The sequence below is a fragment of the Salvia hispanica genome, chromosome 3 (genome assembly GCF_029641045.1).
Source record: "Salvia hispanica isolate PSC_SH4W2 chromosome 3, Shi_PSC_v1, whole genome shotgun sequence".
NCBI lineage: Eukaryota > Viridiplantae > Streptophyta > Magnoliopsida > Lamiales > Lamiaceae > Salvia > Salvia hispanica.
Window position 1 is genome coordinate 14,421,700 of NC_142694.1, and position 18,085 is coordinate 14,439,784.

The 18,085-nt window shown below is 35.0% G+C and overlaps 2 protein-coding genes across 2 annotated transcripts; both read left to right on the forward strand.

Moving 5' to 3' along the window:
- Positions 1–10,744: 10,744 nt before the first annotated feature.
- LOC125211552 (translocase of chloroplast 159, chloroplastic) lies at positions 10,745–14,875 on the forward strand. Its single transcript, XM_048111405.2, has one exon. The coding sequence runs from the start codon at positions 10,946–10,948 to the stop codon at positions 14,756–14,758; it is 3,813 nt and encodes a 1,270-aa protein (XP_047967362.2). The 5' UTR covers positions 10,745–10,945; the 3' UTR covers positions 14,759–14,875.
- Positions 14,876–15,013: 138 nt separating this feature from the next.
- On the forward strand, positions 15,014–17,088 carry LOC125211553 (2-oxoglutarate (2OG) and Fe(II)-dependent oxygenase superfamily protein). The gene is made up of 4 exons (XM_048111406.2): positions 15,014–15,556; positions 15,628–15,659; positions 16,075–16,269; positions 16,610–17,088. Exons 1-4 carry the CDS (start codon positions 15,298–15,300, stop codon positions 16,895–16,897), a joined length of 774 nt encoding a protein of 257 aa, XP_047967363.1. The 5' UTR covers positions 15,014–15,297; the 3' UTR covers positions 16,898–17,088.
- Positions 17,089–18,085: the final 997 nt, after the last annotated feature.

Consider the following 18,085-nt stretch of genomic DNA (forward strand, 5'->3'; position numbering starts at 1 on the left):
TTGCGGCCACCAGCCGGCGGGGAGTCATCATGCCTGAATCATTCTAACCGCCATAGTTCCAAAAGTTCTTCCATTTTCAGTTTCAAGGGAGCCAAACAATCTTTTATTTGCTTTGTTTTCAAGATTTCTTAGCTTAAGTACTTGTTTTGCTTGCATTAAACTTGGATTCTAGTAGTTACTTTGGTTGGAACATCTTTTGGGTGATAATCTTGAATGCAATGAAGTTTATTGTAGTTTTATTTTGTGTTTCAGCATGCTTACGATTTCATTCTGCCTAGTTAGCTAGATCTGGTAGTTTTATGTTGATTTCTGTTGCTTAAGTGCTTGAATCTGTCTGGCTTAGTTAGACCTAATCTTTCCTTAAGTGTTTAAAAGTTTTAATCAGTTTAAATCTCTAAAAAATGCATGGAATTCGTTTCTACTTGTTTCTGTCACCCTGTCCTGTTGACCAGTATGCATAAATTTCAGCTTTTCTTGCTTTCGTTCTCAATTTCAAGTTAAATATTGCATTTATGAATTTTTTAACTTGAGCATTCATCAGTGGAGTTTGTTAGATCTGGTTAGTTTAGCTTGGTGAAGAAGAAAATGTCACAATCAAAGATATGTTGCTTTTGTTACTTTTTGCTTTTGTACTTGCACTTTTTTTCTGCAAACCCAGCAGCCAGTCTGCCAGCATGTCCTTTGATTCCTTTTATCTTTTGTCTAGCCATTTTTAGTAAGTTTCATCTAGTAGCTTCTAACATGCACACTCGCACCCTAGTTTACACACGCATTTTAATTTCTTTTAGCATGCAGCATTTAGAGCCCACCTGACCTACTGGTCAGGAGGGGTATAGGTCTCATTTTCATCTACTGGTCAGTTTAGGCATGAGTTCTGTTTTCGTTTGCAAGTTCAAGTTTCCCACTTTAAATAGAGGTTTCATTTCATTTCACGCCTAGTTTTAATCTCAACCCCATAAAGCGTGGTAGCAAACCAACCCTTCCAAAATGTCTTTGCAATTGCACTTCGCCTACATCTATCTTTGTGGGATCGACCCTTACTCCACTATACTAGCCAGTAGAAGTGGGTTGAGGTATTTTTGTTGACAAGAGGTTTTAGGCACAGACCCAACGACACAGCTAGGTCTAGGTACCCTCCTGGCCAGTTGACACGCACACACAAGAGTCGCCGCCCCTAAAAAACCTCGTCGTGTCAAGTTACTGATAGGTACGTTATTTATGTTATGCACAAAGGCGACTTATAGTAGGGATGATGCTTAAAGAAATGGACCTAAAGATAGTGAATCGTCCAGGTGACTTAGGCTTATTTTCATGAGTCTACAAGGTAGCGTATCCTCTCTATGGTCTTTAATCTTTTTAGTTGAGATAATGCATGTTAGACTGTGAATATATATGAATATGGGTGAATCTTATGCTTAATTATAATTATAGTTATAATGTGAATGGTCTTACTGATATGGTATTCATTAATCCAATATGAGTGTTCTGCGGAGAAATGGTATAAGTATGGGTATATGATGAGATTAGAAATAATTTGTTATGAAAGGTAATAATATACATGTTTGTGCGATGAATAATTATAAAAACTTGATATGAAAATGAATATGATTGTGGATGTAAATTCAATGAGATAAATGTGGAAATGGGTGAGATGATGATGCCTGATATATTTGTGATGATGTCTATTTATGTCTGTGTTGTGATCTGTTCGATCTGTCTGTGTTGATGTGTGATGTTGGAAATTGCTGGAAATAAAGTATACTTGATTGTGCTTATGCCCCGTGCTTGAGTGTATTCTGTGGGTACAATTGACATGTCATAGGACAGCAGCGCTGCATTTTCTGTGATCTCTCGTCTTCTGGTTAACCGAAGCGAGGATCGTCTGTTATCTGATCTGTCTGATATCTGATACTCTGTCTGATCTGCACCCTAAATGGGTGGTCTGTGCAGAGTCCTCTCGAGGACAAAATCTGCATCTGCATCTGATTCTGTTTCTGATCTGGTCCGCGTACCCTAGTCTGTCAGCACTTAATGGGGCAAAATCCGTTTTGTTATGTGAGTAAATTGGTGGTCGCTTATGTGTATTGAAAGGTGATGATGTCAGTGATTTTTCCGATTTGTGATGATGACTATGCTCTTTCTCAAGTCTGTGATTTGTGTGTTGTTATTTGATTTGTCTGGGTTGTTGTGGGGATAAGAATGTGACATAAAGTTATATTTTTTTGAATGCATGACCTTGGGTACCAAAATAGGACATACGGCAGATTATGAGAATTAATATGCTTATAAGATAAGGATAATCGTAGAATAAATGCAATGAATATTATTTTATGTGAATTTGATATTATAATGATACGTGATGAATATGAAGAGTGATTTCAGAATATGAGAACCTATAAGTTGTCATATGATGGTGGGATCTAATAATGATAAAAGTTAAGTAAATGTTAGTGGAAAAACAAAAGAATATAGAAGAGAATGTTTATAAGAAAAAGAAAGAGTATAGTTACTCAATGTATAAGGAAAATAAGTGAATCAGGAAACTGTAAAGCATTTGTGTTTTTCCAAGATGGAAAATGATTAATATAATTGTTAATAAACCGTGTCTTCTCTAAAAGGGTTGAATATTCGTAGTGAGGGTATTGCTACTGAGCTGTTGAACTCACTCCCCCTTCTCCTTCCACCCTGCAGGTTAAGTAATGTAGTTTGTATTGAAGAAGCGCAACGGCTGCATCCTTGACAAGTCACAAGTCTCTTGTGGAAGTTTAGAAAATGGTGGCATGTTTTGTACAAAGCTTGATAGTCTAGCAAAGTTTGATAGGTTAGAGGTGCCCAAGGTTCAGGAACCGGCGGTTACGGTTCGGAACCGCCGGTTCCGATTTTGGAAATTGTTAAACCAGAACCGAACCGCGAGGGTGTTTCGCGGTTACGGTTTCGGTTCCGGTTCCAAAACTGCCGGTTTCGGTTTCGGTTTCGAACTAACGGTTTTTCGGCGATTTTTCACGGTTTCGGTTCGAAAATTTTTGAACCTGAACCGAACCACGGTTCAAAAATCGACTGTTTCGATTTGGATAAATTCTCACGGTTTTGGTTCGGAACCGTAACCGACGGTTACGGTTTCGGTTTTAACCGCCGATTCGGTAAGCCTTGGGTAGGTCTATGATAGGTAGTGTGTTAAAAATAAAACAAAGCATGGTTGAGTGTCTGCGATATCAAATAGTGACATCACTTATTCGGTGGATTTACTGATCGAGTAAGGGGTGTTACAGGGTCAAAATTGTGCTAATTGACGGAACTGTCAAAAAAGGATGTAAACGATAGCATTTTCGATTCGATTTTCAAAAAGTAAATGTTTTGGACAAAAATCGTAAATCGACCATATGTTTATGACCAAAATAGTACTATACCCTACCCTAAATAAGTACTCCTAGTAATACTATTTATGGTAGGGGTATAGTTTTATTAATATGAGTATAAAATTATAGCAAAAGGGCATTTGTGTCAAATTGGTTATCAAAATTTGATTTGTTTTAAAATGGATACTATAGATAACTTTAAATAAATTAATATAATTACAAATCGAATTTTGATTTTATGAAAATTGTTAATTGTAATTTTTTTAATATATTAGAATCAAATTAAATAAATAAAACAAAACAAACAATATTAAATGCGCATAAAACGAACGTGGTACTCATAGGTTATGGTCACATGAGACAAGTAGTAGTACATCATTTCTCATAATATATATACTACATAAGTTATAAAGGGCCATAGCTATGAGATATAAATATTTTCTTTTGCGTTTTGCTACGTCCTTTTGTGCATATTTCATTGTGGATGCATAAAATGCCAAAATTTATCTTTCTCCACTCTTCGAATTGTCACCTTTTCCAGCTCCAATATTCTGTGGACGTCGTTACAGATAAAAAATAAATGAGAGGAAGAATAACAGAATATGCACACATATTAAATCGATGCTTTTAAAGAAAACACGAGGGAACAAACAAAATTTAACTCAATCAATTTATCACATCATTAAATACAAAGTTGCCTGATGATTTTTTTTAAGGATAAAGCTATGTGGCCATAATGTGACTGACCATAAAAGGATAATTTTGTAAATATGTATAAAAGTAACATTATTAATTTAACCGTGTCATTCAATGCTTAAATGATTTGACTCTATTACCCCTAACCATTTATTTTAGTGATATTAAGTTTTTTTTTAATTAATCAAGAGTCATACACGTACTTTCTCTTTCATTAATTATTCTGATTTGTTTTTTATTTGACTAATTTTTCACTTTCACTTTTTAGTGTGTACTCTCACCGTCTCAGCTAAGATGATACGTTCCTCTTTTTTACGTGGTTTAGAAAAATGATAATAAATAGTTAAAGTTGAGAAAAAATAAAGTAAAAAAGATAATAATATAGAAGATAGTGTCTTCTACAATATTCTCTAACTTAATTTATTTTTTCTCTATTTTAATTATTTATCATCATTTTTTCAAAACAAGTGCGAAAAAAGATGTGTCATCTTAGATGGGACAGAGGGAGTATCTTAATGGAATTTGAAATTAATATAATGATTGAGAGTTTCAATTGGTCATTATTTCAACTGAAATTTGGAGATTTCACTTGGATTTATTTTTATTCGGAGATAAAACTATCTCTATTCAAAAAATTGTTATTATGAATCTTAATTGATAAGTATTACTACCTCTGTCCCTGAAAATTTGTCCAATTTTTTCATTTCCGTCCGTCCCCAAAAATTTGTCTCATTTCACTTTTTATCATTTTTTGTAGTGGACCTTATATTCTACTAACTCATTTATACTCACATTTTATTATAAAACTAATGTATAAAAGTAGGACCCACTCCCCACTAACTTTTTTAACTCACTTTTCATTACATTTTTTAAAACTCGTGTCCGATCAAAACGGGACAAATTTTAGGGGACGGAGGTAGTAAATTATATTGGGGATTCATTGAACGACGAGAGACTCTAATTGATTTTAGATTAAATTATATAATTATAATTTTAATTGAACCTGAACCTGGAACTGCACAGAGATTCAATTTAACATTCAATTGATTTTCTATTAACGATGGAGGATTAGATTTTTTTGGGATTTAGTTGAGCACTTGTGGTTACAATTGATCTTATAATAAAATTCACAATATGTACTCCCTCCGTCCCAAGATAAGTGACCTACTTTTTTTGGGCACGAGATTTAAGGAATGATATTTAAATAAGTTAAAGTGGAGAGAGTCAAGTATGAGAGAGGGAAAAGTAGATGAGAGAAGAGAGAATAAAGTAGGTGGAGAATAAAGTAAGAGAGATGACTTTTTGCTAAAAATGGAAATAGGTCACTTATAGTGGGACACTCCAAAAAGGAATACAAGTCACTTATCTTGGGACGGAGGGAGTATTACAAATGAGAATAATATTTAATAATTTTTATTTACTAATTTATTTATTTTTTTAATATTATTTTCATATATCAATGTATTTACTAACTATAACATAGATTAATAAAAAAAATACGAGTGCATTATTTTCAGTTGACCATTTTATGAATAAAGATATTTTTTTGGTAGAAACAACGCGGGCATAACCGATTACAATGAAGTCTAACGAATGTAAGAAACACATAATCTATCATGAAACAACCAAGGATGAAATTCAATTGGAAGCTCTTCTAAAACACCTATGAAACACTTATTAGAATTATTAATTATAAGATTTCTAGAAACATGATAGCATCTGTTAAAATAAAATATTATTTATTTATACTAATACGATAATGTGTGTTAGATGATTTTCTTAGAGAAGGGACGGAAGTCGTTGTTAGATTAAGAAGAGGTGTTTTTTCTATTGTAGTTTTAAGTTCAATATATTTTTATTTATTAATTTAACTTTATTACTTAGTTTAAAATTTAGATTCATTTTTAATTATTTTTAATTATTTTTTTAATAATTAAAATAAAAATAAATTATATATATAAAACCAACAATGATAAACGTGCAACAAACGAGGATAGTGTTTATATACATATAAGGTGCTCACATGTGGATGTAACATATTATTTCTCAAAATAGTTATGAATTAATATTGATTTTACCTATACACGTTATTAAATATAATCTAATAATTTGATGGTGTGAATTTTATAATTTTAATTGTCAATTTTATATCTCACTTGTAAATAATATATATTTTATATATTTTTAATACTAAAATATTATTCAGCCTAAAATAAGTATATTGATTACTGTAAATAATATATATTTTATAGATTTTTAATACTAAAATATTATTCCGCCTAAAATAAGTATATTGATTAGTGGCATTATATTAAATCTATATTTTTTATAAAAAAAATAGTAAAAGCAATAAAATGTAGTACAATTTAGTTAGTTATATATTTTAAGTAATTTGAAATAAGCTGAAGACAAATTATTATTAAATACGTGAATTAAATATCATAACCGCATCTTTTTTCAATATCTTTATTCATTTTATGGATTATATTATGAAAAAACAGATTTAATAAGAAAGGCTACAATGGACCGAAAATATTTGATGCTTTTTAGGTGAATTGATTACATTGAATCAGTATTAAATGCATCAAAATTTTATTACTATTTTAAGTTTATGGCCTTAGCGTCACTCTTTTTTTAATGGAGTAACAATTTTCAAGTGTGATTAATCTCTATAATATATATATATATATCTATATATATATAGAGAGACTTGCTCTGCTGCGCGTCCGTAAATGAGCGCCTCATAGGCGACTGAATACGTGGCAAGTGAATCACAAGCGACGTATTTAATTATTTTTTCTTAATATTCTCTCTCTAAAATGTGATACTTCCACAAATTGTGGTAGTGGTGGGACCATCAATTCCCTTACCGATTAATGTTCGTCTTCAACCTTCAGAACGAGGTGTTTTTCACCATGGATCAAAGCTTCCCACAATTTAATGAATGCCCAAGTCATTCAATTCAATTAGAATTAGTCAGCATATTTCAAAGAAATTTTGCAGTTAATTTTCACAAAGTATCTACAAATTCTTCCTAAATTTTAATGAAAAATTTTGTCGCATATTTAATTTTTTATCCAAATGATCTTTGCAGACAAACATTCATATACAAATTGAACTCGTTTTGAAATGGTTCATTCCCCTCGACATATAATATCAAATTTGCGATTACATCATGATAATAACAGTCCATCTTTCAATCTAAACCGTTAAGAGTTGTAGAAAAAATTGTAGGAGTGTTCAAGAAATTCACAGAAAAGGTAAAATTTGCAGATAAGAGTGGGAAGGGAATAGCGAAGATGGCAACCAGATTTTTGTAGAAAGATTTTAGTATATCTGGAGAAAAGTTTTGGAAACAAAGGTTGAGGGAATATTAAAAAAAATATTCAATGAGAGAAAATTTATGATTCACTTACCACGTATTCAGTCGCCTATGAGACGCTCATTTACGGACGCGCAGCAGAACAAGTCTCTATATATACGTATATAGATATATACTCTATTTAGTCAAATTTTGATTGATTTCATATCTTATAAATAAAATACTACTAATCACATAGTAAAATTTTATTTTTCCCAATCATCCTATCCACATGCGAATAGATATTTTTTAATAATGCTCAAACAGACATTATTTTACCATAATTAGTACTAGTATTCTATTTTCTTTTCCTTTATTTTCTTTTCTCATTATATTAAGTAATCAATGTTTTTGAATATCACAAACATGTGTTTTGTATACATATGAAACATTTCAGGAAAATACAAACTTTTGTGATTCGATATTTTATTTTGTGATTTAATAAGTTTTCTTAGTATAAAAAATATTTACAGATAAGAACTAATTAAAATAAGTATTTGTAATATTTACAGATAAGAACTAATTAAGATAAGAACTAATTAAAATAAGTATTTGTAATATTATAAACAACAATAAAAAATTATTTGTACAATTGTACTTCTCTCAACCCACTCTCAATGAAACATTTCATATTTTAGTAGATGATTATATACTATTTTAATATTTGATATGAGTGTAGTATAAAATAAAAGAAATATCAAAATAGGAGATGTGTGGATGAAATATAATAAGACATACAAATAAAGAAAAATGTAATACTACTATTTATAAAAGAATAAAAAATGCAAACTATTTGAACGATTAACTAGTAGTAGTCAAATAAAAAAAACATATTATATAAAATTTAATAAATAGTAGTAGTCAAATAAAAGTACACAACAACAATTAATGTTGTGCAATATTGTTCTTTGTTTGATAATGATATTAATTTAGTTTCACTTTATATCATTATTTATTGGTATTTCATAATTACTTGGTTTAACCACATTTGAATTCAATATACACATATTCAAATTTTTGAGAAGTAAAAAGAATAGAAATATGAGTAAATCTAAAAAGAGAAATATGTGTAATTAAAGTTAACTCAATTCTAACTTATATACCATGAATTTAATTACTTAGTAAAAAGACTTCAAAAATTTATTTTCCCTCTTGAGTAGAAGTAACACCAAGTGTACTATCTACCATCAAGAAACTAACACAAAGTAACTCAAAGTCAACTCAATTCTAACTATATATAGACTAAGTTACTTACTGAAAAAAATAATTTAAAAAATATATATATTATACAAAGTCGAATAAATTAAATCTTCACTTTCCAGCCCATCTATTTAAAAAGTGTTTTAAATCTTCTTCAAGAAGTTTGCATTTGATTAGACTCATTTTCCCTCAATAGGAATTGCCTTTTTTATATTCAATAGTTGTCATTTCTCAAAATGATCAAAATGGTAAACAAAATAGCTTCACAATTTCCCTCCAAAAAGGAAAATATTGACTTTCCATCCAACTCTCCATAGTATAGATTACTAACAAAATAAAATCATGTTTTTTCATATTCCATTGCATAGTTCTTCTATTTCAATTCATCTCACATTTTACTTGCTGATAATTTGAGAAAACGTGTAACTGGTGTTAATTGTCATGCTTTGGGTTGACTCTCTACAAACTTCTTCGTGTGTTCTTGTTGTGCTTAAAAATGTCACTTGAGTAGCTATACTAGAAAAATAATATCTCTATATATCAAACACAATATTAAGAAATCAGATTAACACAATTTCGACATATTTTCTTAAATTGTTTCTTGGTGGCCTTTCCTTGATGTAAGTATGCAAGTACTTCTTCACTCGTCTACGAAAAATAATCTCATTTTGCTATATTGGGATGTTCCAAAAAAATAGTCTCATTCACTTTTTGCTCTTTCTAATATTTTACTTATTTTTTTTTTATCTAGCTCTTTTACTTTACTACTTTATTAATTTTTTCATTAAAAATTTGTACCGTTCATAAATGAAATTATTTTATTGTGGACGTATTGAGTATCAAACATGCCTCAAAATGTCAATAATTAAACGATATTTCAAATAAGTTAACACACTTCATATTCAAATTCAAAGTAACTTTTTCTACGCAAGATAGAAGCAATATCAAAAATTATATCGGCCCATAACTTTCGAAGCTCAAAATGACCAACCAAAATTTGACTTGTACTATAAAATATAGTAATACTACATCTTTTCTACACGCAACTAGATTGATGCAGAAAATTAAAATTGATACACAAAAGATGAAGGGCAGACATGAAGGGCAGACTGTATACTTTTATTGTAATTCATATATATTCTATTTTAGAATTATATGAACTACATGAACATTGGAAATGACATTAGTTTTAATGTAAAATTGATTAAGTAAGAGAGAAGAAAAAAAATGGATGAGGTTAAGTTAAATAAAGAGAAAGTGTAGTGGAAAAATGTTAGTGGATCGTGGAATTGATTTTGCATTTTAAATAGAAAATTTTTATTTTTAAGAAATATATAAAAAAAGGATTTTTATTTTCAGGAAATGAGAGGATATACTAATTACTATTCCCTTCGTCCGTCATTAGGAGTCACATTCATGTCCGCACAGTTTTAAGAAATGTTAAGAAAAGTGGGTGGAAAAAAGTGAGTGGAATAGAGGTCCCACTTGTATATACAGTATTAGTTTAAAATAAAATGTGAGTGAAATAAGTTAGTGGAAGGTGAGACTCTATTACCATTTATGATAAAGATGAACCGGGATTCCTAGCTAGTACTAGTTTAACATGCAAATATGGTTCATTTAGAGATGTGACATTGTGAATTGCGTTGTCAGCCATTTGAGATTTAATTTGCGTTGAACCACAAAAAATTACTCGTAATTTTCAAATTTATTCCAAGCATCCATCAATTGGTAGTTGTTTAGGTGCATAACCAAAAGAGTAGTAAATGAAGTACATTACGTTGATATAATTTTTATTTTATTTTATCCAATCATTTATTTTTAATATTTTAAATATAATTATTGACATCATTAATCTTAAAAATAGTTGTATAAAAAATAAAGATCAATTTATTTATTTTTAATTTTTGTTAAAGTTGTAGGGAAAACTGATAATTCAAACCGTAAACCCTATTATAAATTTATAATAAATTAAATGGTTATAACAAAAAAATTAATGTTAGTATTGACTATTTGAGATGCATAGATATATAGACAACAATTATTCTAAAATTAATTAGTATACTAACAAATAACCAAATAATGACAGCAGTATCTATTAACACTAGTATAAAATACTAATGAAACAGAAAAAAGCTCATCACAACGCAGCACATACCTCAGCGGCTGCGGAACTCTCAGCGAAGCCAAAACACCCAAAAACCTTATCACAAATCCTAAATCCCTCCCTCTCCCTCTTCCTCTCCTCCTTATCCATAAACCCTCAACTTCTCCAACTCTAAACCCTTTTATCTCCGAATTTCCCTATTCAAATTTTGTGTTTGTTTCAGCGATGGAGTCGAAGGAGGCGGCGCTGAATCCCACCGCTGAAGTTATACCAGGTTCAATCGCTTCATCTCCATCTCCACCGATTAATAATGATGTTGTTCTGAGTAAAACAATTGCTTCGAACGAAAATAATGACGATAAAAGTAGGGGTAATAGTAAGGCTGTGGTCTCCGAGGATGAGGACTATGTGAGTGGTAATGAGGAGTTCGAGGCGCCAGTGGATAAGCCTGTATTGAATAAAATTGATGGTTCTGATGTTCCGGGGATGGCTGAGAATAGCGGCGGTGACGTCGAGGAAGGGGATAAGGTTGCTGAAGGGGATGGGGAATCAGTCGTGATATCCGATGTGGTTGCTGGTGAGGTTGTGGATGGTGAAAGGGGAAAGGCGGTGGTTGAGGGAGTTGAGGCGGAAGGAAATCAGGCGGGAAAGGGGAGTGAGCCTGAGGTTAAAGAGGGGTTTGAGGCGGCTGTTGAGCAGGTAGAATTGGAATCCATGCCTGAAGGGGATTCTGTAGTTGAGACCATTCAGGTTGATGTTGCTGGCCCTGGAGTTGCTGTTGTTGGCGAGCCGGAAGGAGATAAAGATGTGTTGAGTAAAATTGAGGAAAAGGAGGTTGCTGCAGTAGATGTGGTTGAATCAGAGAGATCGGATGTGGTTGATGATGGTGATGTTAGCTTCATAAAAAAGGAGGATTCTGTAGTTGATGAGAGCGAGGTTGATGTACCTTCCTCAGGGGCATCTATTGGGGTAATAAAGGAAAACGGAGCCAATTCTAATGAACTAGAGCAAGAAGAAGTTGCTGAAGTGGCACTCACGGCTGAGGGGGATGCTGTTGTTGATACCATCAAGGTTGATGTGAATGTGGTAGATCCAGGAGTCGCTGTGGTTGGAGGGGCGAACGAGAACGGAGACAGGGAGGAGGTTCCACTTGAATCAGTTGGTAGTGCTACTGAAAATGGTGATGGTGTTGAGAATGATGTCGATACTAGGGAAGTTGGAGTGGATCTTCTGAATTCAGAACCGGCAGCTGAGGATACAGTTGGGAATGAGAAGGACGAGACTTTAGATGCTGGAGCTCTTGCCCATATGGAGAATGGTTTTCAGACGTCCGAGATCAGTATTGATTCTCAGAGAACTGATGAACCAAAAGCGGGAACTGATGATCTCAGAGAAATTAGAGAAGTAGAGGATGAAATGGATGTATTGAACCCTGAAGAACTTATGTCAGATGAGGACACTGATGGCATGGTGTTTGGGAGCTCGGAAGCTGCCAAAAAGTTTATTGAGGACTTGGAGCGAGAATCTGGTGGGGATTCTCATACAGGTCTCGACAGTTCGCTTGAGCAGTCTCAGAGGATTGACGGTCAAATTGTGACTGATTCAGAAGAAGAAGGCGAAACTGATGACGAGGGAGATGGTAAGGAATTGTTTGATTCTACTGCTCTGGCTGCTCTTTTGAAGGCTGCAACCGGTGCTGATTCTGGTGGTGGAAATATCACTTTCACCTCTCAAGATGGATCTAAGCTGTTCTCCATGGAGCGTCCTGCTGGGTTGGGATCTTCCCTTCAGTCCTTGAGGCCTGCTCCCCGACAAAACCGCTCCAGCCTTTTTGGCAATCTTGCTCCTGCTAGTGGAGGAGAAGTGGAAGAGAATTTGAGTGAAGAGGAGAAGAAGAAACTGGAGAAATTGCAGGAGATCAGAGTGAAGTTTCTGAGGCTTGTTCATAGATTAGGCCTCACTCCGGAGGAGTCCGTAGCAGCTCAGGTTTTATACCGGCTGGCACTTCTTGGTGGGAGGCAAGGCACTCACACTTTTAGCTTGGATGCTGCTAAGAGGACTGCACTGCAACTTGAAACGGGGGAGAAGGATGATCTGGACTTCTCCATTAATATCTTAGTTCTTGGAAAGTCTGGAGTGGGGAAAAGTGCCACCATAAATTCATTATTTGGAGAAGAGAAGGCTCCGATTGATGCATTTGAAACTGGGACAGCTTATGTTAGAGAGATGTCTGGGTCTGTTGATGGAGTTAAAGTTCACGTTGTTGATACACCTGGTCTAAAATCTTCCGTCATGGAGCAGGGTATCAACCGTAGCACCTTGTCCTCTATAAAGAAGTACACGAAGAAAAGCTCCCCTGATGTTGTTCTTTATGTGGATCGATTGGATGCACAATCTAGAGATCTTAATGATTTACCAATGCTTAAGACTGTTACTAGTACACTTGGCTCTGCCATTTGGCGAAGTGCCATAGTCACTCTTACTCATGCTGCATCTGCGCCCCCGGATGGGCCTTCTGGCACCCCACTGAGTTATGAGGTGTTTGTCTCTCAAAGGTCTCATGTTGTGCAGCAGTCGATTGGCCATGCTGTCGGAGACCTACGAATGATGAGCCCCAGTCTGATGAATCCCGTCTCTCTTGTCGAAAACCACCCCTCTTGTCGGAAGAACAGGGATGGACAGAACATTCTTCCTAATGGTCAGAGTTGGAGGCCTCAGTTACTGCTACTATGCTACTCGATGAAGATTTTATCTGAAGCCAGTGCAATCTCGAAGCCTCAAGACCCATTCGACCATAGGAAGCTCTTTGGCTTCCGGTCACGCCCACCACCTCTCCCGTACATGTTATCATCCATGCTGCAGTCTCGTCAGCACCCCAAGCTTCCATCTGATCAGGGCGGTGACAGTGTCGATTCTGATATTGATTTAGATGATTTTTCGGATTCTGATCAGGAAGAGGAGGACGAGTACGACCAGCTTCCTCCATTCCGGCCTCTCAGAAAAGCTCAGATAGCCAAGCTGAGCAGAGAGCAAAAGAAGGCATATTTTGAAGAGTTTGATTACCGGGTGAAGCTGCTCCAGAAAAAACAATGGAGGGAGGAGTTGAAGAGAATGAGAGAAACCAAGAAGAGAGGTAAAGATGCAGCAGTGGAATATGGTTTTGCAGAGGATGACGCTGAAGGTGGAGCAGCAGCTCCGGTGGCAGTTCCCTTACCTGACATGGCACTTCCCCCATCTTTTGACGGTGATAACCCTGCATTCCGATACCGGTTCTTGGAGCCCACTTCACAGTTCCTTGCAAGGCCAGTCTTGGACAGCCATGGTTGGGACCATGACTGTGGATATGACGGAGTCAACCTTGAACACAGCCTAGCCATTGCGAATCGCTTGGCAGCAGCATACACTGTCCAAATAACAAAAGACAAGAAGGACTTCAGCATCAGTCTGGATTCCTCTGTTGCAGCCAAGCTTGGAGAGAACACATCGGGCATGGCAGGCTTCGATATTCAGAGCATAGGCAAGCAGCTAGCTTACATCGTCCGTGCAGAAACCAAAACCAAGAGTCTGAAGAAGCACAAGGCAACTGGAGGATTATCCTTGACATTCTTAGGCGAAAACATGGTTCCGGGTGTGAAGATAGAGGATCAAATTACGTTTGGGCAGCAGTATGCCCTCGTAGGCAGTGCTGGCGCTGTGCGGTCTCAGCATGACACTGCCTACGGGGCTAACTTTGAGCTGCAGAGGAGGGAGCTGGACTACCCGATTGGTCAGGTTCAGTCGACGCTCAGCATGTCAATTATCAAATGGAGAGGGGACTTGGCGCTAGGTCTCAACAGCCTGGCGCAGTTCTCCATAGGGCGTAACTCGAAGGTTGCTGTTCGTGCTGGAATCAACAACAAGCTTAGTGGTCAGATCACGGTGAGGACGAGCAGCTCCGACCATCTGTCACTGGCTCTTGCTGCTGTTATTCCAGCAGCGCTTTCCATCTACAAGAAGCTCTATCCAGAGGGCTCCGGCGACAAGTACTCCATCTACTAGTTTTTCCTCATCTGATTTTTTGCTGCATTTTGTATTTCTTATTCAGTTGAATGTGCGAGACAATAATAGCCTCTTTCCGTTTTTGAATAATAATTTTGCTGCTATTTTATTTGAGTATCTCAACTCTTTTGCGGGATAGGGTTTGATGAAATGCAGAGTTATAGAAGACTTCTTCGATATATGTTTCACTCGGAATTTCCCTTTTAACACTTTGCCCATTATATTTTGGTTAAGACCAATGAGTTTTGGCTTATTTCAGTTGATTGTCAAAATAAATATGAGGGTATTATAAGATTAAGTGTACGTAATTTCTTTTTCATGTTTTATCTTATAGCAATGAATTATGAGTTCTGATTCGCCATTTAAATATATATACTGAGCAATAATATAGGCTAAACTAGCATCAACTCTTAATACAAACAAAATCAATAAAACAGGTAGTCGCATTAGCAATCAGCGCTTTTTCAAATGCATAAGGTTCGCATCGTTTTGTCATTCACAATCATTTAGATCGGCGAGATAAAAAAAAACAGCGGGAAATGGCGGCGGCGGAGGAGGTGAAAGCGATGCTGAAGGAAGCCTTCGGCGATTCATCTTCGGAAAGCGACGGAGAACCGTCGCGTGGTATGCGGAGACGAGCCCGAATCAGCGATTCGAGTGACGAGATAGCGAGACCTACCTCAATTTTCGGGGATAGCCACACTTGGGAGCAGATCAATGAAATCGATGGCCTCTGGATATGCAGGGAGTTTTTATCCGCCGATCAGCAGTCTTCGCTGCTATCTTCACTTGAACGAGGTGAAAAAATCATTACACTGTTATCCAAAAACAATTTGGGGAAAATTTACGCTTCATATAATTGGATGCAGATGGATATTTAGCTGAAGGCTCGCTCAATCAGGTATCGCTTAAAACCTTATCTTAAATCAGGTTTTTGTTTTAGCGTTGATAATTTTTGAAAATGGATAATCTTTATCGCATGAGCACTTGCTAATTAATGTAGCACAAGCTTTGTGGAATTTTGATAATCACTTCAACCTCGTTTTCTTTTATCTGAGGAATGTATCATATTTGCACAAGGAGTTCTTTGATTAATTTAGTTTCCATTCAGTGACTGCTCAAAAACACTAATGTGTTCATATATGTCTATGCATTAATCTATAATGATAATGTTGAACACTGAATAAAAAATGGTTATGTGACAGATATTTACATTTTGTGATTATTTGAATTTGGTGATATATAAGAGTATCTGAGGGATAATATAATCCAAGAATTGTAAGTTCACAGTCACCTCTTTCTGTCTTCCACCACAGGCTATGAGGTTTGGAGATCTTCCTCCTTGGGCTCTTGAACTTTCACGCATTGTACGCGAAAACATTCTTTTTAGCGCTGGTTTTTCTGAATCAGGGGATCTAGAAAACGAAGAAGAGTGTTTATTTCCATCAGAATTGCTGTGGAGGGAGCCACTTTTTAACCAACTTATAGTGAACATATACCAGCCAGGTGAGGTGCGTTTCTCACCCTTGGATTATATGATTTTCTGTGTTCATAATGTCTGTCCAGTGGTATACCACTTGTTTATGGCATACTACTTTCTTGATGATTGGTTAAGTCTCTCTGATAGTTTGAAGCCTAGTTTGTTAATAATTCTTGAATTGTAGTAAGAGATTGGGTTGGGTTATCCTTTCGTAGAGTTTGTGCTGAGAATAACATTTATAATTTGAGCCTAGTTTGTTAGTAACTCTTGAATTCTAAGAACTTTGATTAGCAACCAAATTTGGTATTGGGCGGGGTTATCCTTTTGTAGAGAGTGCATAGAGTAACAAATGGTGGTGTTTAAGTGTGCAGGGGATTCGGGCGCATGTTGATCTGATGCGCTTTGAAGACGGAATAGCAATAGTGTCGTTGGAGTCGGCCTGTGTGATGCGATTCAGCCCGGTCGAAGCATCCTCAGACTCAGTTGAGCTACTCCTGAGCCCGGGATCACTAGTGTTGATGTGGGGTGAGGCGCGCTACCTGTGGAAGCACGAGATCAACCGCAAGCCCGGTTTCCAAATCTGGCAAGGCCAAGAAATTCACCAGGAGAGGAGAACCTCCATCACCCTCAGAAGGCTCTGCCCAACACCACAACACTAGGTCTAAGATACATATGTATTTTATTGAAGCGATTTTGCTTTTACATTCTTATTTTCAACATTATAAGATGCAAAATGGCCATCTGCAGTGAAGTAACAAACTTGAAAAGAAATAGATTCAAGTAAAAATGTACAAACATTATATTTTAACTAGTGCCATCTTGGCAACGATCTTCATTTTTCGAGCTGAAATCAATTTTATTCTCTAGGATTTTTTATTTTTTTTGATCTTCTAGCTTTATGATTTAAGATGATTAGACTTGGGTCTTCCAAGCCCGTAATGATTTGAGTACGGGCTTTGGGAGTTAGGGTTGTAGTATTAAAATTTGAATGCAATACAAGTTCTGATAAAGTAAAATAGGGACGATTCTATTAATATAACACTTAGTCAGTCACAAGGCGTTCCATTTTTTCATGACACTGTAAATTTTTTTGTGTAATATATAGGTCACAATTGTATATTATTAGTTTTAGAGTAAAGGCTAAAAGTGGTTCTAAATATAGGTTGATTTTATGATTTTGGTTTAGAACTTTATTTTTTGAATTATTTGGTCTAACATATTTGAAAATGAGTTGAAATTAGTTCTTTTTGGATGATCGTATTGATATTCTGAGCTGATGATCTAAGCCCTTAATTTGAATATCTAATAACTATTATTTAATTGTAGTTAATAATTAAATATTGAGTTAGAAATATAATTATCATTTGTAATTTATTTCGTTACGTAGGCATAAAATGCCAAAATTTCTCTCTCTCCATTCTTTTAATTGTCAGTCACCTTTTCCATCTCGAATATTTTGTGGCCATCGTTAAAGATAAAAAATGAGAGGAATTGAATATGCACACATATTAAATTGATACTTTTATAGTAAACACGAGGGAAACAAACAAAATTTAATCCAATCCAAACATTATCATCACTAAATTTAAAGTTGCTTGATGAGCTTTTAATAATAATTTTCAATGAGATTATTTTCTATAATATATATTCCATTTGGTCAAATTTTGATTAATTCTATATTTTATAAATAAAATATTACCATATTTTTTTCGTCCCTCAAAAATAGAATTTTTTTTCCATTTTGTTCGTCCCAAAGAAATGCACTTTAGAGCATCCGCAACGCTGCGCGATGCGGCTACCGTCTCGTCTCGACGAGACGAGCTGTCTCGACGCGTGACGCGTCCCCG